The sequence below is a fragment of the Aphelocoma coerulescens genome, chromosome 1A (genome assembly GCF_041296385.1).
Source record: "Aphelocoma coerulescens isolate FSJ_1873_10779 chromosome 1A, UR_Acoe_1.0, whole genome shotgun sequence".
Taxonomy (NCBI): Eukaryota; Metazoa; Chordata; class Aves; order Passeriformes; family Corvidae; genus Aphelocoma; species Aphelocoma coerulescens.
Window position 1 is genome coordinate 49705496 of NC_091014.1, and position 27853 is coordinate 49733348.

At 37.9% G+C, this 27853-nt stretch overlaps 1 protein-coding gene across 20 annotated transcripts in view; it reads right to left on the reverse strand.

The window, feature by feature from the left end:
• ANKS1B (ankyrin repeat and sterile alpha motif domain containing 1B) overlaps positions 1–27853 on the reverse strand; it is a 414782-nt gene that overhangs the window by 171631 nt on the left and 215298 nt on the right. For all 20 annotated transcript variants that reach the window (XM_069000638.1, XM_069000646.1, XM_069000631.1 and 17 more), the window contains one exon: positions 23531–23637. In XM_069000638.1, the coding sequence (XP_068856739.1) occupies positions 23531–23637 (107 nt within the window). The remainder of the gene's footprint in view (positions 1–23530; positions 23638–27853) is intronic.

A 27853-nucleotide genomic window follows, 5' to 3' on the forward strand; every position in this document is an offset into this window, starting at 1 on the left:
TGCATGTGGGAGACTGGAGGCATATGAAAAACAACATAATTTTAAAAACCCAGAAATTCTGCAAAATTCTGAGATAGTTCCTATAAATAAGTTCAGAACAAAATGCATAATGGTATATTATGAGATAAAAATGTCACTGGCATTTATTTGGGTCGCTCAATACAAAACCACCTCTGGCATTCTCCACCTAGATACAGTCTTTCCCAAAAATTCTGGATTAGACCTCAGCACCCATATGCATTCTACCTCCTGCAGGAACAAAAGAACTCTGAAGATTTGTCTCTGAAGATAATAAAATATGGTGATTGAAGAACATATTAATTAGAATGGCAGGCATGACTGTGTGTTTCCCATTCTTCCTTTTGTACCTATGTTTTTAATCTTCCTTTGCATATTTTCTGTCCTGGAGAATTATCATGAAAAATTCTAATGTCTGGTTCTGTCACCTAAGTAAAACGGTACAGAAGCTTTAAAATAGCTGGCGGATATATCACTAGACTTATCTGAAAATTACACCACTGAAGCTGGAAGAGATGAGCTGTGGGAAACAAAACAACTGACTGAAAAAAAGAGAACAAATTGATTTTGCATTTAAAGCTTTCTTTCTCCCCTGTGAAGGAAAAAGACTATTACATTAGAAATAGAAGATTTGGGGGACTTTTGCCTTTAGGCTGACAATACCAACTTAACCAGTTCTTTCAGTGTTCATCGGTGTCAGCAGAGGAAGAAAAGTAGCAAATCTGGTACCTAAAGTTGTGTAAGAGCTGCTACTCAACAGACTGAGTTGAAGTCATTTGCTGTGCAGCTGCTATTGAGACCAAGGTCAGCTGGAGATATGAAGTGCTACTGGAGGTAGCAACAACTTCTGGTAACATTTTATGCTTCTGATATACTGGAAACTGGTTTGACAAAGAACAGGATTGGTGTGGGTAAGGGAAGGATGACTTCTGAGGTAAGTACAGGGTTGATGGGGCAGCAGTGGTGCTTGCATCACCCCCAGTGTGAAGGGAGCACTTTACACTCTCCTTTGTCCCCTCCCAGCCATCCATGTAGTAATCTGCGGCACCAGCAACATAATGAGATCAGAAGGGATTCGGAGGAGCTGGTCCAGGTGGCATCTAGCACGCAGCAGTGGGTAAGATCACGGTGTATATGTATGAAAGACAAGGTCTGGTGGGTGTTTGAAGTGCCTTGCCAATGTCTCTACCAAAGTGTACTGCACTGAGTCTCACCCTGATGGACTGAGACCTGGCACTGTGGGAGCACAGCTGGGGAATTTCAGCGGAGTTGTGCAACAGGCCTCGTACTTCGGCTTACAGGGCTGCTGGAAATATGACCTGGCACAGAAAAGAAAATCTGCTGGGCTGTACACTTAGCTGGAGTATCCAAGAGTACCATCATTCCTGTCACTCAGATAAGAGAGGTAGGAGCAGGGCAGGAGCAGACAGGAATGTTCTTCCATTACACATGGTTGTAGACTGAAGTCAGAGACAGAAAACTGAGATCAACAGCACCAAAGATCTCTATTCTTTCTTACTTTTTGTCATCCCAAATGCATAACTGGTGAGGAAGGGAGCATGTATCTGGTACCAATGGGAATAAGGACTGTTACAAAGCACATCCTCAACTGCTCACTTAAACCAGCCTCCTCAATCTGAATTGCTTTGTTTTTCACCCACCTAACCCTAATATCCTTCCAAACTGCATCCCCTTGATAGAGTGGACATCTAAACTGTCCTCTGACTCAGAAAAAATTAAAGACATCTCACAATGTAATAAGGAACACACTGAATAACCAAGACTTTTCTTTTTCCTAATCCAAAGCACATGCCAAAAGGTTTTTTTTTGACACAACACAGTTTTTCCACAAGGTAAAAGAATTTATTTCTTAGAAACTTGCAAGAAAGGACTAGAGAAATGTAGCTTTGAGTAATGAGCATTGCTTCTTATTAGGGCAAAAATTTCAGGCAATGTGTCACATGTTTAATTTCTAAACAAGAACTGGCAGATGACCAGAATTTAGCAAGCTTCATTATGAGTGAAAAGGTTGCCTCTCACTAGTATTTCCACTGTTAACATGAAAACAAGATCTGTAAGAATGATTACTGAGTTAAATGCCCAACTTGTACTTTCAGGTCAGAAAGATTTATCAGATTCCTGAAGACACTGCAGACATTATTTCATCTAAAAGCCCAACAAGATTTTGTTAGAAAAATCCCCTGCAGAAGCACAGAATTTTGTCTTGGGAGAAAGAGATTGATTATAAAATATGTTAGGAAGAAACGACCAGGCAGGTTGCAAAATAATAATTTGATAACATTCTTCCAAAATTAATTTGCTGTACAACTACTGATACTCATTCTCAATCCTCACCTTGCTCTATTGTCAGTCTTTACATTTATGACTTTCTTAGCAATTAAAAAACCCACAAAACTAGAGAAAACTGGAAGAGAGTTTTCCATGTTAGTGCCATTTAATCAGGAAGTAATAACAAACTACTGCTGAAATGTTAACTTAAAAAAAGGTCATTTCACTCATAGATAAGGGTGGGATCATAGCACTTCTGTGTACAAATTTGCAACCTGCATAAAAAGTGGTGGTGTAAGCAGGGCCAGTTCAAAAAGGAGTCCCAGCAGACCTGAGGCCTGAAAACTTAAGTTTTAAAGATCTTTCTGGTTCACATTCAGCTCTTCCAGAAATGAACCTGAAGCAACCAGTGCCATCAAACGCTTTTCAAATATTGACATCCAAATGAGCATATAGTCACATACATTTCACACAACAGGAATAGTTAATTAAAGTGTAGTGGTAACTAAACAATACAGATAGCTGGGACAAGGATCCTTGTAGGAAGAATTTCTGCTATTTTTATCCCTCCTCCATGTAGCACTGATTCATTACAACCAACACAATTGTAACATGCAAATTAGCTGCACAGATAAGGTGGCAATTGAAAAAATTACCTCTGATGTCACACTTGGCCCACTTAATTGCTAATGCTGTGGACCCAACTCTGTCTACCTATTTAGTCATAACAATTCAATAATATAATTACTAATACTTACCTAAATTACATCTTAATGTCTTGAATGTATATTGTGAAGATAATTTCACTTCATTTGAGTAACGAAAATTCCAGAGGGTCTATATTGTACCATTATTCAGATTACTTGCTATAAATGCTGCTTAGCTTAGATGCTAAATTTCTCAAAGGACCCACTTTAAAAATCAATATTACTGTGAGCTAATTAACAAACTTATAAATTCTCAGAAAAATATTCCTTTCTCCAGTAAGTGTGTAAAGCTGTGGAGTGCAGGAAGGGGCAAAGATGGTATTTTCAGACATAACAAATATGTTGAATACCTACTCTGCATGTAATATAGAGTTTCAACCAGCTAACACTGGTGGTATTGTAATAAATAAGGAGATGATAATAAAATAACAAAGTAACTTTTGTAATAAAATTAGGTGGTGATTGCTGCCAGCCAACATGCCTTCACTAAGAGCAAACTGTGCCTGACAATTGTGGTGGCCTTCTGCAGTGTGGTTACAGCGCTGGTGGATAAGAGAGGGACAACTGATGTTCTCTACCTGGATTGTGAAAGCATTTGACACTGTCCCACACAACATCCTTGTCTCTAAACTGAGACATGGACTTGACAGATATGCCTCTTGCCAGGTAAAGAATTAGCTGGATAGCTGCATTCAAAGAGTTGTGGTTAATGGCTCAATGTCCGAGTGGAGAGTAGGGATGAGTGGTGTCCGCTGGGACTGGCAGTGTTCAAGATCTTTGTCAGCACCATGGACAGTAGGACTGAGTGCACCCTCAGCAAGTTTGTCAACAACACAGTCAATACAGAGGTAAGGGATGCCATCCAGAGGGACCTTGACAGGCTTGAGAGGTGGGCTCATGTGAACCTCATGAAGTTCAACAAGGCCAAGGGCAAGGCCCTGAACGTGGGTCCCAAGCACAAATACAGCATGGGCAGAGAACGGATTGAGAGCAGCCCTGAGGAGAAGGGTTTGGTTGACATGACCTGGCAATGTGCACTCACAGCCCCAAAAGCCAACCATATCCTGGGCTGCATCAAAAGAATTGTGGCCAGCAAGTCAAGGGAGGTGATTTTGCCCCTCTACTCTGCTGTTGTGAGAGCCCACCTGGAGTGTTGCATCCAGCTCTGGAGCCCTCAGCATAAGGAGGACATGGATCTCTAGTCCAGAGGAGGGCCTTGAATATGATCACCGGCCAAGAATACCTCTTCTATTAAAGCAGACTGAGAGAGTTAGGGTTGTTCAGCCCCTCCTCTTCTGGAGAAGAACTATATGATCTTTAAGGTCCCTCCCAACCCAACCTATTTTATAATTCTACGATTCTATGAAATGTAAAAACTCAGTTCACCTCTCAGACTGTCCTACACAAGTATTTCCTTCTCCATATTTTTATCAACCGTAGTGTAATGTTTTTTAAAATGTGAGCCACCCAAATCACCCCAGAGAGCACAAAATGCAAAATTAAAGATTCTAAAATTCTGGGCAGGATCCACATCTTAAAAATAGGTTATTCCCAGAAGGGGCCTGTCAAATAACAACAAGGAAAACATGCCCAAGAACATACGTAAAATACGTTTCACACACTTAACGCCCTGAAGTTATGACTGACATCTTCAAGCACTTTTTCACCTCCTGCCTGCAACTGAACCCTGCTCACACTGGTGGCTTTACATTTGGGCTGTCTGGTATTCAAGCTCTCTGTTCTGAGCAACAGAGCAGCTAGGAAACCGCGTCAGTCCTTTGTGTGAGTCTAGAAAGTAGGCCCTCCTCTAAAATGTCATCAGAGCTTGATCTGGTAGGAAGTCTCAAAGTGTGCCCAAGGCAGAAACAGGAGCACGACATGAACTGGCTTCTGCTCTTTCTTAAAATGTGTCAAACTGAGGAAGAATGGCTTTACCTTTCTTTCTCATAGCACAGCCCACCTGTTAGAGGATTCATGCAGAAGGTGGGAGATCAGTTTTACCTGTCTTTCTCATACTCAAATTTCCTAAAAACAGAGGAAACTATGCATCAACTGTTAGGAAAGCACTCTGCGGCTGAGGAGGAGTTGTTCATTGGTCCTGCTGAAATTAAATTGCTGTGAGGTTTAGTCAGTACGCCAGAAAGAAATATTATCCTTTAGACCAGTGACAGCTGGTTGTGGCAAATCAATCTTCTTCTGCTGTTTCTAGAAATGTTTCTAGTTTATATCTAGCGACTGACAAAAAATAAGCAGGAAAAAAAAGCTAAAAATTTATTACTTTCTTTCATCCAAGTACCGTAACTTCTAAGCTACAGGCTCATGCTTGTGTTTCAATTTGAAAGAAAACAATGAACCAGATGTCCTTATCCAAAGGGTTGACTTGCATGTCAAGATCCAGGGAGCAGGACAGGAAATCCAGCCTCCAAACAGTGTCTAATGCAGGGACGCAAAGGGAGGCACAACTTTCAGATATAACTCCTGCTTTGGAGCATCTCACTGGCTTCCTCTGCTTAGCATTGCAAACCCTTTTTCTACTTGCCTTTCTCTTCCTGTTAAGTTATGCAGGGTCTTCTTTGCCTAATTCAGTTGTAGACATCCTGCTCCCAGAAACAGGAATTCTACAGTCAAACATCATGATGCTCACAAATCGCTGCAACTCACTTGCGTTTTTATTACGGTTTTAGAGGCCTCACTTGGCTGTTTTTTTAGTCCACTCCATGTGCTGCAAAATGAAGGCACTGCCTAACATTCAGGCACAAATCATTTTCAGGATGTAGCTGCTAGTAACTGGAGGTTGTTAGGTTGACTGAAACTGCTGGTTTGTTTAATATTACTAAATATAATAAAATATGATGCAGCTCCCCAAAATGAGAAATACTGGAAAATGAATGGTGCTTTCTATGCACCACTGATTTGTCATGTTTAAATGTATTTTACAGTCCACCATGCTTCTTTTGATATGCAGCCGTGCAGCAAAGGTAAAAGGTAAGAGACATAGTAAGATAACAAGAAACTGCAATATATTACTTTCCTCTAGCTAAAAATTAGTGTATTTAGAGTGCCTGCCAAATATAGTTGTTATATTGAGAATCATTTTAACATATTCTAACAGATTTTGTTTGCTAAAGCAAGCACAAAAGATAGCAGGATTGAATAAGGTTTTGTCATCTCCCACTGCACACACATATCTTTTACATGTGATTTTTCTTATACAAACCTCTGTCATTTATTTACACAGTATGTACAGAGATATTACTAGCCAAATCCCTGAGGCCCAAGAGGTAAGCGGAGATGGTCTCCATTTTCTTCAATCTCTTTCTAAAAATAAGAGAACATTTGATTAAGGGTTGACATTTTTCTTTTCTTCCTTTGCTTGTTCTTGTAATTCATTTCACATGGGAAGTGGGCTGTGTTTTTCTTATCCCTTCCAACTCAGCAGCCAGGAGGCTGGCTTTGCGGGCCCACTCCCGTCACCACGGCAACCAGCGGATCGCTGTGATGCAATCCCATGCACTTTGTGTCACTACACAGTGCTATTGTTCTCCAGTAACCATTTGGGGCAGGCATGTCAATATTCCCACAAAGGAGGATTGATCACCGTTCCACTGGTCATCCTGTGCATCATGTATGGACATCACGCAGCATCACCTTAGGATGTGCTTCACTTCCCATGCAGTGACTTCAGGAATGACTGGTTTGCACCATGAAGCCTACATTCAGCACCAAGCAGACCCTGCTCCTCAGAAACATTGCAGGAAATCTGAATTGAGGCTGCAGTTCAGAAGCATCAGTACGACCATATTAGATGAGATCAAAGGTCTCCCTAACTCCTTGGTTCAGTGTTTCTGCTAGACGCCAAAACTGCCCAGAAAAGGAAAATGTATCAATAATTTACCTTATTTTTTTTTTCACTCTCCTCTTCGGGCTAATTTAAAGTTAAGCACATGGGCATTTAGCTACACCAGAGACTGAGTGAGATATATATATATATATATACACATATATATGTACATATACATATGTATGTATGTATATGTATGTATATATACAGCAGGCAGAAGACCTGATTTTCCTAAATACAAGTCTACCATAAATTTGAATGGATACATGAGATTCAGCAGCTCTTTAGCATTTGGAGGAAACTGATTTACCATGCTTTTTCTAGACTGCACCAAAGCATGTCTGCACTGCAAAGCTCTCTCTTTTTTTTTTTTTTTTTTTTTTTAATGTATTGCAGAGATGACAGAAACCTCGGACTATCTTTCTTACAAATTTACTTTGGGAAGATATAATCCACAAGAATAGAAGCAAAAGCATGCCCTTCAAAACTGTGTTATGATAGCAGACCCAAACTTGTAGAGATCATGGAAGAAAGGATATTTAGCATCAAGCCCTGTACTTGGTACTGGTGAGGCCACACCTCAAATCCTGTGTTCAGTTTTAGGCCCTTCACTACAAGAAAGACATTGAGGTGCTAGAGTGTATGCAGAGAAGGGCAATGGAGCTGGGGAAGGGTCTGGAGCACAAGCCTGGTGAGGAGCAGCTGAGGGAGCTGGGGTTGTTTAGCTTGGAGAAAAGGTTGCTCAGGGGGGATCTTATTGCTCTCTACAGTTACCGGAAAGGAGGCTGTAGCCAGGTGGCAGTCAGTCTCTTCTCCTATGTTACAAGCAACAGGACAAGAGGAAATGGCCTCACTTGCCCCAGGGGAGGTTTAGATTGTATATGAGGAAAAATTACTTCATTGAAAGGTTGGTCAAATATTGGAACAAAGTGCCCAAGGAAGCAGTTGAGTCACACCCCCTGGAGGTATTTGGAAGACATGTGGATGTGGCACTCAGGAACATCATTTAGCAGTGGACTTGGAAGTGCTGGGGTAATGCTTGCACCTGATGATCTTAAGAGTCTTTTCCAAACTAAATGATTCTACAGAGTCATAATCACTGACTGGTTTGGGTCAGAAGGAATCTTCAAAGATCATCTAGTTCCTGTCACACACAAGGACAATTTTCATGTTGCTCAAAATCCCTTTCCACTTGATGAATGAGCCCAAACAATGAGAGAAATACATCCCATTTATGCTAACTTTATCTAAACTGTAAAGGCTCCATTTTGGAAAACAACTAGGTAGCCACTGATATGTAAGAAGTGCACTCTGGAGCAATTCACTACATTTCTTAATAGTCCTTTTTCAATGCCTGACAACATATTTCTAATATTAAACAGTAACATTTCATGTAGCATGGTCTAGCTATGTCATGGATAATGCAGCAACCGTCACCCAGAACCTATAAAAAAATAATGGCTACCACTTTGTAGCTGTTGACTGGATCTCATATAAAATATTAACTATCACAGGCTTCAAAATAGTTTGCCCACGAATTTTAAGTACCTTGCCATGGAACAATAACATTTATAATTTCAAAACATAAAAATAAACAAGCGCATCCAAAAAATAAACAAATGCAAAATCAGATTTCTGGTTGTGTAAGTCAGATAGCAAATTGTCTACTTTCTGTTCCTTTTTTTCCTTCATATCCGTTTCTTTTCCCTCTGCAACTTATTCCCAGTCCACATAATTTATTAAGAAATAGTTCCAATACTGTGACCTTTCATTCTGTACACATTCTCTCCTTTATTTACACATTTTCACTCTTTTGCAAATGTTCTTGAATTGTTTACCTCAGATACAACACAAAAGCAGTAATTAGACTACCACAGTTCTGTGTTTTCTACCTATACCTGAGTAGTTAGAAGATACAAATGCTCACACAAGATGTCATTTTTACACCAGTTCATAAATTAGTTGAATATATAATGGCAGGCATAATCTCTTATTACCAGTGAATAAGGGAAAAAAAATCCATCCATTTGAAGAAGCTTGTTCAGAGAAATGAACTATCTAACTTGTGTTCAGCCAAAGCAAGTACTGTCTGTGAAACCTAAACTCACATATTGGTCTCATACACACAGTCCTAGCACTTTGATATGGCCCTCTGAACTCTCCATCCTGACTAGAAACCAGTATTTGTCTTCAAGAGTCTTCTATACAAAGGTAAACTGGTTCTGCTTTTTGTCCAAGGGGCTCATTATTCTTCTCATGACCTACTGCATTTTCTTAAAAATCTGAATTAATGTGTTCAAAACTAATGAGAGGACAGATTGATACATTCTTTGGGTAGTATTAACTGTACACAGAGTAATTCAGTTGCAGAACACTATGGAAGGATTTTGTAATGTTGCTACACAGCTGATTTTCAAGGTGTTGGGATATCTACTGCCAAAGTCCATGAATCTGGCACTCTAGTACTTAATTCCCTCAGTCACAGGGAAACCTTCATGCAATCCAGTCCACCTTGTGTGGCACCCTTCTTCCTGATGCTATTGTGACGAGTGTTTCCACCAATCCCTTTCTATACAAGGATACTGCATTTGACAACTAACACTTAGGGATCCTTTGGGGCCTCCTCCTATCCTAATTCAAGACAAGTGTTTTCCTGACTATTTACACATTGCTCCATGAGCTAGCTCTGTCTAATTTAACTTTTCTTTGCAATAAAAAACTGCTCCTAATAGTTTGGTGAACACCTGTGAGTTTCCCTTGTCCCTTATGCCTCTGATATTTGGTCCAAACAGACCCAGTGCTATCAACAAATTGGACAATACAACTATGTGCTCCTGATTTAGTGAGACAAGATTGTGGGAGACTGTGACTTCACTTGATACAATTTCTAGATTTCAGGAAAAAAGAAAAAGTCATTGCAAAGAATAAAACAGACAAAATAAGAGTTAATAATCCCCACTATACATTATAGGAATGTCACGAAGCTACAAAATACCAGGCTGCAGACTGTTCAACACTGGCTAACCACCCCTCGCCCCGGGTTCCATATCCCACATGGCACCAAACACACAGTATAATTATATTTCTGAATAATCAAAGAATTCAGTACAGGAGGATGGGATAGTACTTGGAAAACAAGGCAGCTGATATTTCTTTTTTTAGCATTTATCATTCTCTGTGTGGGTCCATGTCTTATATATAGTTTCCCATTGAAGACCTCACCAGTAAGAATGACTCACTTTCTTCAGACTTTTTTTAGACATTCATTGAAATAATATTAGACAGCTCCAAACAACGAATTAATGCATTTTATAAGACTCCACCAAAGCAAGGTGGCATTTTAATACCCATTATACAGATAAAGAATTAAAGTAGAACAAATTAGGGTTAGAATTAAAAAAAATACAATATATTAGTTCTCAATGCCTAAATGCAGGGATTGCTTTCTTCCATTTCAGTAAGTACTTGGTATCTATCTACATATGTATTCAAGGGACAACTGTAGTTACATTCAATTTTAGCTGTGAGCATTCACACTTCAGCAAATCAAAATCTGCTCCTTCCCTTCCACATGTGTATTAAAGGATTTTGAATGCAAGAGTTTTATATGACAACTTTGTCACAATTTGTAGGTAGCAGTCCAGGTAAATCAGAAGCCTGAGATACCCTGGAAAATGGAAAAATCTGAGTAACATGGAACTACAAAGCATGCTGCAAAGCATGGCCAACTCTCTGCACAAAGTCAACTTAAGCCCAGACAAGGAAGTCAGTTTTCACTCAGCACTAGCTCTGCTGGGTTTAAGGAGTGAGTGACAAGAACATCAGTGTGAAAACCATCCAGTTAAATGTCCCACTGCTTTTCAAATCAAGTTAAAATGTTTTAAGTCAGTAAAAGAACATGGATGTGAAGCAGACATGTGCCCCTCTGTTTTCTGTTATTCCATATCCTTTTTTCCTCTCCTTCCCTCCCTCCCTCCTTTGATTTGGAAACCAAAGAGAAGACATATGGTAATTTCTGCTTGGGAAAGAGCAAAGGGAGAAATGGAGGACATGGGCAGCACAAGAAGAGTCCAGCCTGCAGGAATGGTGAGGCAGACAGAGATCGCACAAACCAAACAAGGGGAAAGGGTCAGACACAGAGAACCTCATAAATAAAAAGAAAGGAAGGGTGGCACTCAGGCAGGTCCAGGGAAGACAAGGGGAGTGTTAAGAAACCGTTTCTGCCATGAGTTTGGTTTATGGAATAAAATACATGACTTAAAGATTAAAATAATGATAAATTACATTTAGGTAGCTCCTACACAGAAAAATGTTTCTGATTCATTTTGCTTAATTATTAAATTAACTATTAAGTACTTGTTTCGTTATTCTGCGCTATTTTGAGTTTAAGTCCAATCCTTGTCACTGACTTAATTTGGAACTTAACCGACAGCACTCAGTGAGATTGTTCAGGTAATCTGGCTACCTCTGACTCCCTCCTGAGAAAGTGTTCTTCCCAACTACAGGTACTTAGAAATCTGGATATCAAAGGTTAGACACAAGCAGATAATTTTCCACAAGATAGTTCAAAATGCACAGATATTTCTATCCCAGGATCCTCTCTTGATTTCATATATGTAGGCCAGCAAAGTTACGTAATTTCCCTTAGCCAGATAAGGGAACAGACAGGCATTTTCCCCAAACTCATAATCCAAATCAAAAGCCGAACTCAGAGAAGACCCTTAGATATATTGTCCTGTGGATTCTCCATGGACCAGGCTGCTTCTGCATGTGCTAGCAAGTGTTTTCTTTATTTTCTTTTCCCCCAAGACTCCATATCTTATTTTTGAAGAAAGAGGGAAATCAGAATGCTTTTTAAAAATGCATATACTTAAAGCAGAGTTAGGAGATAGAGGGAAATCAACCATACAAGGAGGGAGAGCAGAATTTTCTGACAAAAAGCATGATATTACTAAGAATAGATTTGTTGGTATGTTGATTCTTTGGTGTAATATTCCACTTTTGCTGCATAAAGTTATTTTTTTAAACAGAAAGTGAAGATCTACTATTTCTATAGGCAGTAAAACAAGTACTTAAAATATCAGAATGTCAGGAAATAAAAAGCTCATGGACAGAATAGACCCATTTCCAAATTCCAAGGGAGATGGAAAACAAAATAAAATAACTTGCATTGTCAATTTGTAATTCCTTTCTGGCAACAAGAGGGATGCCTAGGGAGTTCAGAGAAGCTAACAGGGCTATAATATTCATACTATATTTAAAAATGGATCAAGGCCAAAAACCAACTCAGTTGTGCAATCTTTTATCCTAATGCAGCATAGCAGCTAAGAACTGCTATTTCTTTTTAAACGCCGTCTTAACTTACCTCAAGAAGTGCCTTTCTATGTGATTAAAAGGGGAGCTCTTTGGAGAGAGCAAACCTCAGGAAGTGAAAAAGCTGGTAAATAGTGTGGCTACTGAAGAACAGAAGCTATCAATCATTTCAGAGATTTAAGAGCTGTAACCAGCTGCAACAAATAATATACTTTTTCTTAGTGTAAGCTGTAAGATACCAGTGAATAACATGCAGACTTTTTCCCCTTCTTTCGGATTGCCAAGGGGGATTGCACACAGAGGGGCAACTCTTTGCTAATTTTTGGCTGCTAACTAGGCATTCTGAGAAAATACCATTTGAGATTTATATTGGAAGGTCATTTGATAGGTATTTATCCAGTGTATTTTTATTCATGGTATTCCAGTTTTTACTATTTAGCATTTCTATTCACAGTAACATTATCTCTCAACTTCTGTCACCTGGGCAATTACTTTGGCTTTTATATTTCAAAACTGCCACCTTTTGGATCAAAAAAATTCAAATAATTATTATCTAATCAAAGACATTCAACACAAATCTAGAGAAGGTATGGTACATCTTGCAAATTTAACCCATTGTTGTTCCCATCAATAATGTTATTAAGGCGTTCAATTTCCATTAATTCGATAAAATACTGCATAAAATAAGAGTAATAAATATCTGAAATATGAGGTTTCAGTTAAGTCAAGGCAACAAGTGTATATACCTTCAGTTTCATCAGTACTAGCCAGTATAAAGCAAATACAGTGTATCGCTGCATGGAGATTTTATCCCATACACACAATAATTGGGGTTTAATGAGGGACAGCAAAAGATACAGAATAGAACGTGTTCCATGGTGAATAAAACATTTGAAATGTTTAATGTAGTGTTTTAAAGACTACAGAAGTAAATTATTTCGGGATTAAAGTAGCATTTGTATTTCTTGCTTTACTGAAAATATATTTCAATCAGGAGTGGGCTAAGAACAAGACCAGACACCAGGTGTGAATTTCATTGTGTGACCTTGCACTTTCAATGAACAAAAGCCTTCTGTTAATTCAATCAATTGTGCACATGTGGAATAAAATCGTAGTTTAGACACAGCAGCTTGCTTTGTCTACACTGGGCCTTTACCTTACTTTCAGGAGATTGAAGAATGTATCTTTTGTCCCATATAAAGTCAAGAATACCAAAATTTCTTATAACTGAATTTGTGCTTAGAACCATGTGCAACACAGGCAGAGTTTTTGGAGGTGACTTCTGATGCACAGTTCTCAGCTTCTGAAAATTGTGACAAAAGTGTTTCTGAATATACTAATTTTCAATTCTCTAAAGTCATAATCTGAAGTACTACAATTTTATCTTTTCTAACTCTTTACAACCCAGTTATTAAAATGCAAATGAAAAGCATCCTCAGATATATAGGTATTTTTTTCTAATGTTCCAGATGAACAACACTACGCAAGTGTACATCACTGCTGAACGAGAAAAGAAGGCAGTTTAGGTGTTTAATTATTGTTTTAAAAGACTGTGGGCTAAGGTTGTAAAATTTAAGCAATGCAGCATTAGCAAAATAAAAACAGGGTTTTTTTTAACTGCTAGTTCTTTGAAATATGTGCCTGTGCATACTCAAATCTCAGTACACTTAATGAGAAAGGAATTTTGAGGGAAAAAAATTAGTAAAGAAACTAGTGACTGAAGACTCTGTCATAAAGCACATGAATCTGAGGAGTGAACTGAGGTCACCCAGGTACTGTAACTCTGCAGTTCTTTATTTCTGAGTATGTAGAATATTTCACTATAATGAATTACCTTTTTGTATAATAGCTGTATGCACAAACGTGAGCATCTGTGTGTGTGAACAGGCAAAATACACAGCATGGTGATAAGGCTACATGGGTGTCACCGCTTTTGTCACTGCCAAGGTTAAAACAGTTGCTGGGGTGTTGGCACCATAAACAATATATGGGCATGGTGTACAGGAGAAGGGAAAAAATCACCAACATGTGGCAAAACAAAAGATTTCCAAACTGAAGGACAGGAAATTTAGATATCCAGGAAATTTAGAAGCAGTCAGGCAAACGCTGTACCAGGAATGGCTTGCTTGCATGGCAATTCTGGTACATCATTCTAAAACAGCTTTAAAAAGGTATCTGTAGTTTTACTAGCAAAATTAAGCTTGTCTCCCTTGTTGAAATTCTAGTTACTTTTGACGGAAAAAAATTTCTCATCTAAATGATGGGGGGCACAATATGTTGTACAGTACATCTGTTTCTTCACTGGTTTCCTTTAAATGGTTCATCTCCCAGCTGCTGAGTTACTTCATTTAGCTTTATTCTCTTCCCATTACATCCCATTGCAGCACTCTGTCTACTTCCCCATTTTCTCTTCACCAGAGTCAGTACTAATGACCCATAATAACAGTAACTATCTATTGCCAATAACACCACCATACATCCTCTTGATTTAGGCAAAGGTTCTAGGGTGAATGGTTGAAGACAAACAGCTCAGGAGATTGGAAATCTGTACTGAGGAAGAATCCTGTGATCTGACATACATATTGGTACTACATTTATATTTTTAGTTGTCCTCTAATAATTCATTCACTCTCCAGAAGTTCTCGAAAATGATTGCTAAAGGATTTGGTATTTTCTCTTCAGTTTCTTAAAACTCTTCATCAAACATCACCTAACCTAGATGATTCATCTATTCTAATTAACCAAGTATTCTTTTGTCTGTTTGCAGTATGATTACTCTCACTCTTTCTCTTCCTCCAATTTCTCAGTGGTCTTCATTAACACTATACTTGACTAATTATTATATTTTGTTCTTTATGCTAAAACAAAAATGCATTTTATCTGATTCCAACAGTGGTTGTAACTTTCTTAATAGTCCTTTTAGCTATAGCATGTTGATAAAAACTTCTCTGAATATATTCTAGTCACATAGTTAATAACATAGCATTTTCTCCCCTAATTATTTTTCCTTTTTGTATTTTGATTATTTATTATTCTTTCTTCATTTTAGATTGTTTCTATTTTCTGATCCGCATTAATACTTATAACTGCCTCAGCTTTTCTTGTATCATCCCGTCTTCCTTCAAAAAGGATAACATGCCCAAGAATCATGTATTTCCAGTTATCTGTTTGTACTCATCAATCTTTGCCTGAAAACTCCTTCAGAGTCCCACCATGCCATTATCTGTAATCAAGCCACTCTGTACTGCTCTGTCCTTTAACTTAGTCATGGAAGTCTGTCATTGTTTGAAATTAATTGATCTAATGTTCCAGAGTCCATTTAATTGCTTCTTGTTGGACAATGCTGTTCTAAAGAAGTAATATACACAACTATATACTATGTTGCTTTGAGAATTCCTTTCATTCTGTTTGGGTTTTTTTCTTAATTTAATTAAAAATTATTCCCATATGGAATAACTAAGAATAAGCTGTAACTTCTTATTACATACAGGACATTAGTTTTAGAACTGTAAATAGAACTAAATACCAATTGTCCTGTGAATCTTCAGTTTTTCACTCTGAAGAATAAAACCTCTTTGATTTTTTGCCTTTCTTAATCTTAAATTTTCTGTTACTTTTAATGACTTTTATATCTTGTCAGGTTTTCCATAACTTTCATCAGTTATTGAGAACAGCATCATACACATCACTCTATACACAAACATTTCTAATTCTTGAAGTTTTACCATTGCTCTTTTTGGTCAAAAAATTCAGCTGGAAGGTTTTGGCCTTAAATAAATACAGAGCAAGATCTTTTTACTAGCATTAAACCTGTTATTCTAGAAGTTATTAAAACATCATACTTCATTCTGATTATTAGAGTTTTCATCCACTTTATCAAACTCAATTTCAGATGAAATACTTGCTACTAGTTTCTCATAAAATTGCATTTAATGCCAATATCCAATTCCTCCAATATGTAGTCTCAAAATACAGCTCATCCGTGTTTGTACATCAAAATGAGGCCACCCTCTGCACTAGGCAGGCTTTTAGCTTAAACACGCTGTTTAACATTAACATTTAACATATTGTTAGAACAGATGGGACTAATTCCCGTCCCCACGTATCGTACTCACAGATATGTACCATGAAATGGTTTCACTGTTAGTGGTGACTGTACATGCAATGGCTTTCAGTATCTGGATTTGGCTCTTTGTTCCTAGGGAGGTGTCTTGGGGTGAGTTTATGATGTGTATCCCCTATCGCCTGCTCTATGCCCAGACATGAATCCTGTGCCTTTCCGTGCCTTTAAAACTGGGTCCAAGAGAAAGAAAAAAAGCCCGTGGAATTCCTTTGGCACTGTGTTCAAAAACAGAGGACAGGAGGGTAGGACTGAGCCCAGTACATTGGTGTGTACCTTGGACAAGCTCTTTTCTCTAAGTCTGAGCTTAGCAAAGTAGCACATATGCACCAAATGTCACCAACGTGAATGGCAGAGGTGAGTGCAAGGACATTCCACTCAAGATACTGGTACCTGGATTGTTGACCAAGAGTGCAGCCCAAAGTCCTGTCTCTCTGCCTTGTATGTACAACCTTGCGTGGAACAACATTTAAATGAAGATGGCCAAATATTCCAAAACAACCAGAGAAACCCTCACCTAAAGGTTGACTTAGCAGAACCTAGCATACAGACAGATGGACCCATCCCTGATTATATCTTCAAGATACAATTGCTGAGACAGGTTTAGAAGAAAACATACTCCCTCTGACTCTCAAGGGATTCACCATATCCAGGATGTCTTACTGAAGCCAACAGTCCATTTGGAGGTGTGTTCCTTATGAATCAACCACTCAAGTGAAATACACAAAAACTTCATCTCTCTGTCGGGCAATCATTACTGCCAAAATTTTCATAAAGTCCTCTGTCCAGTGCAGGTCCAGTCCCCAGCCTGCAGTGCTATGTTTTTCACACACACACATTGCATATATAGATATATAAACATGAAGCAGATTCCTCTAAATTCCCTTTCCACTGGGGAATGAGCACTGCCTCTCCATTTCTGCATGCACTCACACAGGATGATGCAGACTTGCCGGACACCTCAAGAGAGAAAGACAGTGTAAGCTATTATTTACACATGCAATACTGGGTAGTACATTAATAAGCTCTTCTCTCTCTTGACTAGCTTGAGGAATACCATGACAGAAACATTAACAGGAGCATGTGGAATGGGATTATATGTTAGACCCACTGCTGTTGCAGGATGACAGGCACAATCTTCAACTCTGGCGCCCACCTGAGCTCTAATTTGCAGTTTCTACAGTAAGAATTCCTACTAGGATGAAAAAGAAGACCTTGAAGCCTCAGGGCTGAATGTTCTGAGGGAGGAGAAAAAATACTTTGTGTTTTGTTTTCAGTGAACCCTGTATGGATTCTAGCCCAAATTGAACCATCAAAACTTTTGTGTCTACATTATAGCTTCAGGAGATCTAGTACAAAACCATCAATACAGCCCAGGCAGTGGTTCAGCTGATCAGATGAATCTACTTTAATTTATCCTCAAATAACTACCCTAATAGTTATTCAGCCACCCAGCTAAATTGCATTCTATGCTCCATTGGCTTTAATGTCTGATTAGGTGCTTCACTTAGTCACCCACAGAAACAAATTTAGAGTCATCTGAGATGCTGCAAATGTATGTTGCTTGGAATCTGACTGAAGCTCCAGACAGGTATGGTTATCTTATATATCCTGTACCATAAAGTCCAAGCCTACACAGATGTCTCAGACATCTCAACTTAAATATGAGGGCAACTGAACTGAGTCCTACCGACCTGTAAATAGACATGTAATTGTCTATATTTGAACTTAAAATCTGCCCCGTTCTTTTCAGGCTAAGGGAAAAGGTGGCCTGCCATCAAGACCCACAGGTGCAAAGATTACTGAGGTGAAGGAGAGGAAGACTCAGAAGACACCAGAATGACAAAGTCACTTTACTCATGCAAAAAGCCAAGGCAACACTGGTACTGAGAGGAGCTCCACAATTTTAGTGTTAAGTTCTCTAGGTCTGCCATGAAACTAAAAGCAAATCCTGGTTGTGAGGGTGAGGTCCAGGTGAGGGGACTGAAACTCATGGTTCCAGGCATATATTCTAAGATTTTATCGGATGTATAGTAAATCTTAAATGACAGCTTATTCCAGCATCACTGGGACTTATATTCCTTCTACTCTGCCAGAAGTATGGCTTTCTGTATATTACCAACTTATCAACAGCCAGTTTTAAGGTTGCCTTAATTTCTGGGTAAACTACATACAGACAATGCCTTGTAAATCTTCTTAGGGTCCAGATGATGCTCGAGTACCCTGGTGAGTACCAGTGGTAGCCATTATGGGCCCGGAGAGCTCATAGCCTGGATGCTGCAGAGGTTGATCTGCATGTTAGGAGTTGGCTTCTAGAAGTCACTGAAGTCACTGCAGACTAGAACCCTTGTCAAAAATTGGCCTCTTTTTCATCACCTGCTACATGGTTAATTTAAGAAAGGTGTTGGCAGACTGACGGACTCTTTTTTAGCTTTCATCTAACTCAAATCATCAATATCTGCCCCATGTATCTTTGGTCAAAAGATCTGGTGGTCTCCACAACTGCAGGACATGAAGCCAATGCACTTAGAGATTTTCTTAAAGGTGCATTTCTTTCTAAGGAAATAAAATTGCTTCTGTCCTCTATATTTGATACAGAGTTTAAGATCCTCAAGAGAGATTAAAGGCAAGAAGAATTACTGTGTATTCCAGAGGAGCAAATCCCAGGAATGACACATGAGCGAAAAGTCTCCAGATAAACTTCACTGAATCAACCTCCAGAACTAGTAACAAAACGAAAGAAAAGAAATGAAGAAAGCGACAGAGAGGAAAGGAGAAAGAAAAGTCAAAACATAACTCAAAACTACATCCACAGCAGTCAGCAAAGGGGAACTGAGAAGGTAGACCATGCCTCTCAGTGAGAAACCAGGTAAATACTTTTGCAGGTAAGTTCACAGGACGAATACAAATACAGAAAATTATTAGAAGGTAAAGAAATGCATATGCAAATAAATGGAAACTCAAGACATCTATATTCAGTTTCTAGACATGTTACTCTGTGTAATTTAAGATTTGTTTCAGCTGCCTAAGCATCAGGACTCTACAGCTGTCTGAGGAGCTGAACTTGAGCTGCTAATCATGAAGGGTCTGGCTGTCTCTGGTCCTCAGCAATATCTGTCAGCCTTGTCTAGATCTCCTTGATTCCCTATGGTATTTCAATTGGTACTAGACACCTATATTTAAGCAACTGACTTGATCTGTTAAACATTCTGTTAGTAGGTATTTTGAGAATTAGTGCCTCTTACATCAAATGTATAAGAGTTTTAAATCCCACCCTTTAGTCACTCCATGCCTCAGTTTCCCAAAGTGAAAAAGATTAAAAAAAAAAACCAACCCAAACTACTTATGCAATACTTAGACCATTAGGCAGTGGAAGCCACAGAAGTACTTGGAGGGGTAGAGATGCGTGTCTTTTTAAAGGAATGAAAGCCTAGGATCTAATGCAAATATTAACTGTTGACAGTGAAGAGTACTTTAGAATGCCAAAGATATGATAAAATGCTTCATATTTTTCTGTTAATTCATTTTGAATGCTGGTCCCTGTTTCTGTCACAATGTGCTTTATAGATCTTTTTAAGAGACTTTTTTTTCATCAAACTGCAATTGTAAGCGTTAAAACTTCAGAATATCTTAAATTATTAGGACAATCTACAAATAGATAGTCATATGCAGTCCTTAATCAGAACTAGTCCCCACTGGGCAGTGATTTGATTGAACTGTTTTTATCTCTGTGAATCCAGAATGGAGTCTTTGATGAAGTTTCACAGTTGTAGAAAGCTGCATGAGAGCTTTTAGTGACCTTGCATATTTATATATTTACATCTGTTTCTCTGCAAGTCAACTTTTTTTTCTTTTCTCAGCATACTAAGTGATGTAGGCCTCCAAGTCTGCATAAAATTACAGCTTGTCCCAGGGATATCCATTGCACCTACGCATCAAAAAGATTCATAAGTTTTGTTATTATTTATATCTCGTTCATATACTGTGATTTATGACTGATCTAATTGTTTTCTTGCACTTTGGAATTGGTTTACCTGCAAAAGAGCCTTCACATTAAGAAACTGCAGTATCATCTGCATCTTCAAATATAGAGTATCTGCACAAAGTCACTACACATTTTTACATCTGAAGGACACTGCAGCCTATTACACAACAAATGATCAAAGTTAATGATGATTGCATATCCATATACATATTCAAGTGTCATACTACTACAAGCACACGCAAACCAAGTCTTGGGACTGAATCTGCCCGGGGCCTACTGAATATGATGGAAATGTCACTCCTGCATGACACTAACAGTGGGTAGGAAACGCACTTGCTATGTGCGCAAACATGCTGCAAGTAGAAATAAAGTATTTCATGAAAAAACGCTATTTTTTTTAATACTATGTTTCAATGTATTTTTAAAACATACATATCGATAAAGCACTGAAAAATATTTATACTGTAAAGTTAATAGGAATACAGCTGTTTCTTCATATAAAGTCCACATACTGCAGGTAAGATAAACAAATCTTCCTAATTCTAACTACAGTCTAGTGAATAACTTTCCTAATGCCCAAGGGAGACTAAACTCAAGGAGTTAATTTCCATTATCTAATGAATGATTAACCATGAAATCTTTTTATCATAAAACCACCTTTTTATTAAAATGCTAATTTAATTAATAGAATTTTGCTGTTGAGAGTAGTATATATAGGATCTATTTGTTCTCAGATGTATGTTATTCCATGGACATTAATTATAACATTGTGATATTCCCTCTTCTGTTCTGAACAGCTAGTAAGACCTGTACTACTAAATCATACTTAATAGGAGTGTGATGGTTGTTGCTTAGGCAACAGAATGAATAAATGCAGGTCAGAATGTGCTTCCAGAAAAACAAAAGCAGGAATATAGTACAGAATGAATAAGAAATATGTCTTAACTGATTTTTAGTGCATTGAACTATTACATTTCTTCAATGTAAAGTAGCTAACCTATCTGAAACATTTAAGTTAATAAGATTTTAAACTCAAGTTTAATATGTAAACCACTGTAATAAAGGTAAAGCTGTTCTGTCATATTAAGGAAGACTACAACATACTAAGTTTGGAATAATCTGATTTTTTCTCTTAGCATAGCAGGTGTTTCTTCTTTCATTTTCCTATATACTTTCTGAGTTTCATTTTCCCTTTAACATTTTGGCTAGGAGGAAAAATCGCTTTAAAAACACTCATTTAAATTTTTCAAGAGAGGATTTTCTTACATAATGCTAATGTATTCAAAGGAGTGATATGAAAAGAAATCGATGTTTTATTTCCAATAAAATATAGGAAATATTCAATTTCTGGTACAGACAAAAGCTGAAATATGCAAAAGCATGATGAACAGTGAAATCAATACATTGTAAATTATAAAACTACTGAAATTATGCATTTTTTATTACTATACAATTTCCCAGCTCTTTTTTTGTTATTGGATTCATGAGTCTAATACTCCATTCCCATATGCATGCTACCCCAGCTAATATGAAGAGTAATTATGTGTTTTACCTGTAATATATCAGAAAAGGCTTAAAAGGACCAGAAAACACCGGCTAACAGAAGTATGCAGGCAAAACTTAATCCGCCTGATACATTAAAAGTTCGATTTGTATACCGAATAATAAACTCTTGTATGTAATTTGTATGTTTACATAATTACAGTAATAAGAGATGTAGGAAAGTCTTAGAAATTCTTTGAGAACATGGTTCAGGCCCCTCCAGAGCCAGGGTATGACTGAAAAGCCCTCCAGGGCAGTTTATTTTACTTCTCTGGTGCTCATAATTTACATGTGGTAGGTGTACCCCTCTGCATTTGTTATGCCTCCTACAGCCTCTTGTGAACAATTTCCTTTTGTAACCTCTTTAAGACCAAATGATCACCTACTTATGTAACTAAGGCTACAATATTACAACATATATAAGAATATGCAGCATTTTGGGAAACTGCAGCATGAAACACACTTTTTTTTTTCTTTTTTTCTTCCCCATATTGCTGGGCTGACAGCACAGCTTTGTTTTAAAGAATATTTAAAGGTATAGATTACAATGATTTTTACTGATCTAAGCAAATGATCACATGGCAGCCATGTAAAAACAGCAAGAAACCTCTACACTATTATAATGTGTAAATGGCAGAGATATGTGCCTTAATTTTTTGACCAGTAGCCCAAAAGCAGGTAATGATGTTGGCAAAAATAATTTAAAGAGGAAGAACACAACTCAGGTGATGATTTTATAGTCATAATATTCATGCCATTTCACTTCTGTTTCTTATATGCCGGATACAAGTTATAAAAAGTTAGACTTGTTCCCAGATATACATGGATACTTAAAATATATTTTAAAGTATGGTTTAAGCCCTGACACTTTTTAAGAAATGCAGTCAGGATTTTTGGAAGAGGCTCAAGTAACAGGAATACTGAAGTGGGTAGAAAAGTGATTATATAACAGCCTTCCAAGTAAGCTTCTCTCTTTACTGTCAATATTCATTTCAATGGAAAGTTTGTGCATGACAGGTCTGTTACTTTACACCACATGGTGATATTGTAAATCCTGAACTAACTAAAATTTCATTTCATTCAAATATTCCTGATAAATGCCTAGAGTTAAAATATGAAAATGGAACAATTGATAGGAATTCATTACTTTTTCTCCCAGGGCGTAAGTTTCAACAAGTGAATCCCATAGCCTGATTATCTAAGATGCAAAAATATTTAATCAAGACATCTAGAATTACTTGCAGAGAGAACATACTTCATTAAATAATTTTCTGTTATTAAAATACCTCTCAAGGCAAGAATGGCATTGCATGTTCTTTAATTATCATTACAATTTAATGCTGAAATAAAAGTAAGAATGGGATGCACTGCAGAAAGGGATGTTTGCAGCTTTTTGATACTATGAAAATCCTGCAATGGATTAAAAGAACTGTGCATTTTTCTTCTTTAATCAGAAGATTAATGAGGGAGAGAAAGAACCTTAATATTCAGTTTTTATTTTACCAAATTTCAGGCTAGACTATTTTGTAATGTGTACAGTCTGGAAGTTTATAAAAAGACAGTTCATATATTAATTCAGCTACAGAGGAAAGTGAAACATGAAACAGATCTTAGTGCAATGCAGAATAGCTCTAAGGTTTTTATGAGCACATAAGAGACAGACAAAAAAGGCAGCTACAGTGTATATACACAGCTATGCACGGAAGGTTTCTTACCATAAATTGAACATTGTCAAATCCATTAGCCAGCAAGTGGTTTTCATACTGAGGTAGCCCAATATTTTCCAACCATTGTCCCACTGTCTGGACAGGGCATCGGGGTCCTGTAGGAGGGTGAAGAGGGAGGCGTTTAAGCAACGAATAACCATCCACTGGATAATAGCGGTAGTCCTGGGCTGAGAGGTGGCATTGCCACATCGTGTTCCTGGAAAAGTTGGTATCAAACGAGCCCGCCAGCTTGACAGATTAATGTTTTCAGCAAGCAGAAAAGTCAGAAGTAAAACATAGTTTTCAGGGCAGTATATAACGCAAGATCTGATCGCAGCTCTACATTTCCTGGTTATTAATCTTTACTACAGACCAGTACGTCATACAGTAGGGGGAAAAAAAAAAAAAAAGCATATCAAGCTGTCAGCTAAGCTGTTCTCCGTTATATGTGATTGTTGGAATACTCCACAATGAGCAATGCACTGCCAGCAGCAAGAATTCTTTTTATCAAGTACTCCTACACTCATCAGTATGCAGCTCCATGCTTCTTGCTCCCCCTCGCTCGCTCCCCTTCATTACCCAGCCTAGGCTACACCTCGCATTTTCAATAATAGCCATCAGATAAGGCAGATTTTTTTTTGTCTGCAAGCTGTAAGCCTGCTGCTGCTGCTTCCTCCTACACACCCATCCAAGCGTCAATCTTGAATGATGAGAGCAGTCAAAACAAATGCAGAAAATAGCAAGATTCAAAAGCAACCTAGAGCACTTAAATCTGAATAGAATCTTCATACCAGTTATGCTTTACATATCTATTTGTTGTAGATTTTTACATTTCACAAGACATTAAGGGATGCAATACTTAAAGCATAGCCCATGGCATGGTTAACTATGCCTTCCCTTTTCCTCTTTTAATGTATGGTAAGTAGTGGTCCACATCTCTGCTTATATAATAGCAAAACCCTTTAATGAATCAATAATGAATATATTTCACAGTTTCTCTCGTGTAGTACAGCAAAAGACATAAAAGGCACAACAATTTTAGTCAAAGTAATTAGATTATCTGCATGATTTCTTGAACCGTAAAATATTATAAGACGCAAGAAAACCTTCATGCCAACATATAATAATTCAACTTGAAAAGGCCACCATTTCAAATGAATAATTAGAAGAATGAAATTGTAAGTTTATATCCTTTCCCACAAAAATGTGAATGATAGCAAGTAGACATATAAGATTCACATGATTTCTAGAGAGGATTTAAATTTTATCAACTATAACTTGGAAAAAAAAAAGATAATGAATTTTAAACGAGCGGAAAATTCATTTTCTGCATAAGAAACCAAATACCTCATGATGTGTTTTCTATCTACATTCCATCTTTGAGACAGTTTCTCTTGAGATGGAAATATTTTATTCCTTTGTTCTGAAAGGAATGTTTACTAAACTTTTGTTTTTCATATCTGTGTGAAAGGACTCAGAAAAAAAAGGCAGGAAATAGGTATATTCAGGGTACAATTCTAGAAGGAATTCTGTCAGCGGTGCTTCATTTATTGAACATATTAATTACTTTTTTTGTTTGTCGTATCCATTGTGAATCTCGAGCAATGACCATCTCTAAGGAGGAATTTAATTCCAGGCATGAGGAAATGATAGATATTTGTCAAGGGGATAATATGGGACTGATGGTACTATGGCAGACAATTGTTTCATAGAAATCCAAACCTACAGTCTGACCAACACATTATATTACAAAGTCTCTCCAAGTGCCACACAGAAGGTCCCTGAGCAGTCGCAGAAGAAATTGTAAATATAGCTGAATATTTAGAATTAACAGTATTTTAAGAGTTTCAACTCTAATCTGACTAGTCTTTGGACTAAAACTGGATGACCTTTCACTCTGATACTGATGCTTGGATTTGTGAAACATCTCATGCAAACCGAAGTCCATAATGATTTTTTCTAGCATAATTTTCATTGAGCCATAGAAGATCTTTCATGAGGTTGGAAAGTTGCCTAAGGTCTCTTATAACACCTTCTGTTATTCCAGGTATTCTTACTGACTTGATAAATTTACTACACAAAGTATGAAAGGTTCATTAGGTCTTTAAAAAGAATACTGAATATTCATCAGGCACTGGTAAATCTGCTGGTGGTGACAAAACTTTTAGGAGTTTTCTAATTGCTAAATGTACTTCAAATAAATGACTGGATGATTAATTTCTTCTTGGAGAAAGTAGGTATACCAAATTGATAGGAAATCCAAGACTCATGGAAATACAAATGCATTTGTTCACACATGTCTGGAAATCATCCCTATTTTGAAAAGTTTTCTCTACTATGAATCAATATCTTTGTATATAGATAGATCATAATCCCTTCAGGACTGTGCCCAGTCAGCAGTATGAAGAAGGGTAGGCTATGTTGAGTTGAAATATAGGGGACTTCCCATGAGAAGGAGAATTCAAAAGGCTGGGCAAGATCTTCAGGGGCAAAGAGAGAACAAAGTTATCTTAAAATGAGAGTTATATCCTTTCTGAATTTTTCTTAGTTGACTGAGAATTAATAAACTTCTTTGAAAAGGATTCCTGATTTTGTCGTCCCTTTTCCCCTGTAAGCAGAAAAATTGATATCTGAAAGAGATCTAGTGAAGCATAATCCCTTTGAACGGATTATGCATGACTGGCTCCGCTATTTCCTATAAATGCAGAGACACAAATGTCTCTGCACTGTGTTCCCCAATACCAAAAATTTTCTGCCCACAAAAAGGCACACCCAATCATCAATATACTAGTTTCATGGTCAAACTGCTTTTTCCTTACCTTACTATAAACAGCATGGAAGCTATGCTGCCAGTGATGAGGAGTGCTTGGCTCAATGCCTAGCAACAGTGTAGGCAAAATTCAGTTGCTGAGTGGCTCCCCAGACACATTTCCTCATGTAGCTGTTGGTACTGTGTCTAACTATCTCCATGGCTCCGGCACTGGATGATTATAGCACTGCTGGTCTCACTGTGCACTCTCCTCCAACTCTGTCCTTTGCCAGTATAACTACACGTCTGAACCCATCAACACAACATAAGGTTGCTCAGCAAGGGGAAAGAAAATAAGGAGAAACAGTCAGCTTGCTGTCTAGTCCTCATCCCTGACTATTGTCTCATTGCTGAAGTATCCTGTTATCTACAAGTTTTCTTCCCTCCTTCTCCCACCAAAGGTTGTAGCAAGGCATAGGCAAAGGCAGGTACAGAACAGAGCCAGGACTGTTTGGATTAGGGAACTTGCAGCTCTTTAAGAGATCAGTTCAGGCGTCTTAACCTCAGCGGGGTTGCTTGGGCAGTTTTTCTGAGCCAGTGCAATGGGAACCTGGAGCAGATGTTCCTGCTTTGAGACTAAAAGGCTATCTCTTGATTTTTTTAAGTCTATGACTCAGTGCCAGGCCCACCAGTGTGCTGCTGCAGGCAGTGCCTACACTATGCCTGTGCCTACAGCTGGTGCCGACATTGAAAAACGCCATGCAGACTGTACGAGGTGGTCTCACCTCAACATATTTACACACTACCAGGCTTTCCTGTCATTTCAAAGGACATAAATTCCATGATAATCCTTCTGTGATACCACAATCAGAAAAGATGTACCCATTCCTACATGGGAAAACTGACACATAGGTCTCTTACAGAGACAGCAGTACTTGGCTCTTTCTTCTCCAAGGCAACAGAAGAAGCACACTGAAGTGATGTCTGCAAGAAAGATGCCATCTGGTATGCTATACGATAATTTCTACAAGACATCTTGTTCCCAATGGGATTCAGAATATGTTTATTGTGGGGTTTGGAACTGACTGAATCTGTGATATCAGAGGGCACATGATTTCAAACATATTGTAAGGCAGGATCTGCTCTAAATGCTAAGAAATTTAAGGTCCTCTCAATTTTATTTTTTCTACTGTTAACAATATGAATTTTTCTTGATTTTTCTTTATTTGTTTTTTTGACTGAGGAGGAGGAGAAGAAACTGCTGTGATTATTTGTAGAGGAGGTGTTCCCCCAGTCATTATGAATAGACTACTTTAAACAATTCTTTTTTGGTACCTAAATACCTGTTAAACATTGCTAAACACTTCTGATGCAAAGAAATCAAAAAGTGGAGGATTTTAGTAGCAACTAGTACTGGCCAAAAAATTTCTGAGTAGAGAATATGAAAGAACGAATCATTTAGGTAAGCTGGCAGCCAGTTTAGCAAAGCTGGAGAAGAAATTGATGCTAGAGTAAGTACTAAAAAGGGGGTTTTTTTTAATTAAAGATTTCAGCCTTGTCCAAAGCTAAATGGAATAAAATTT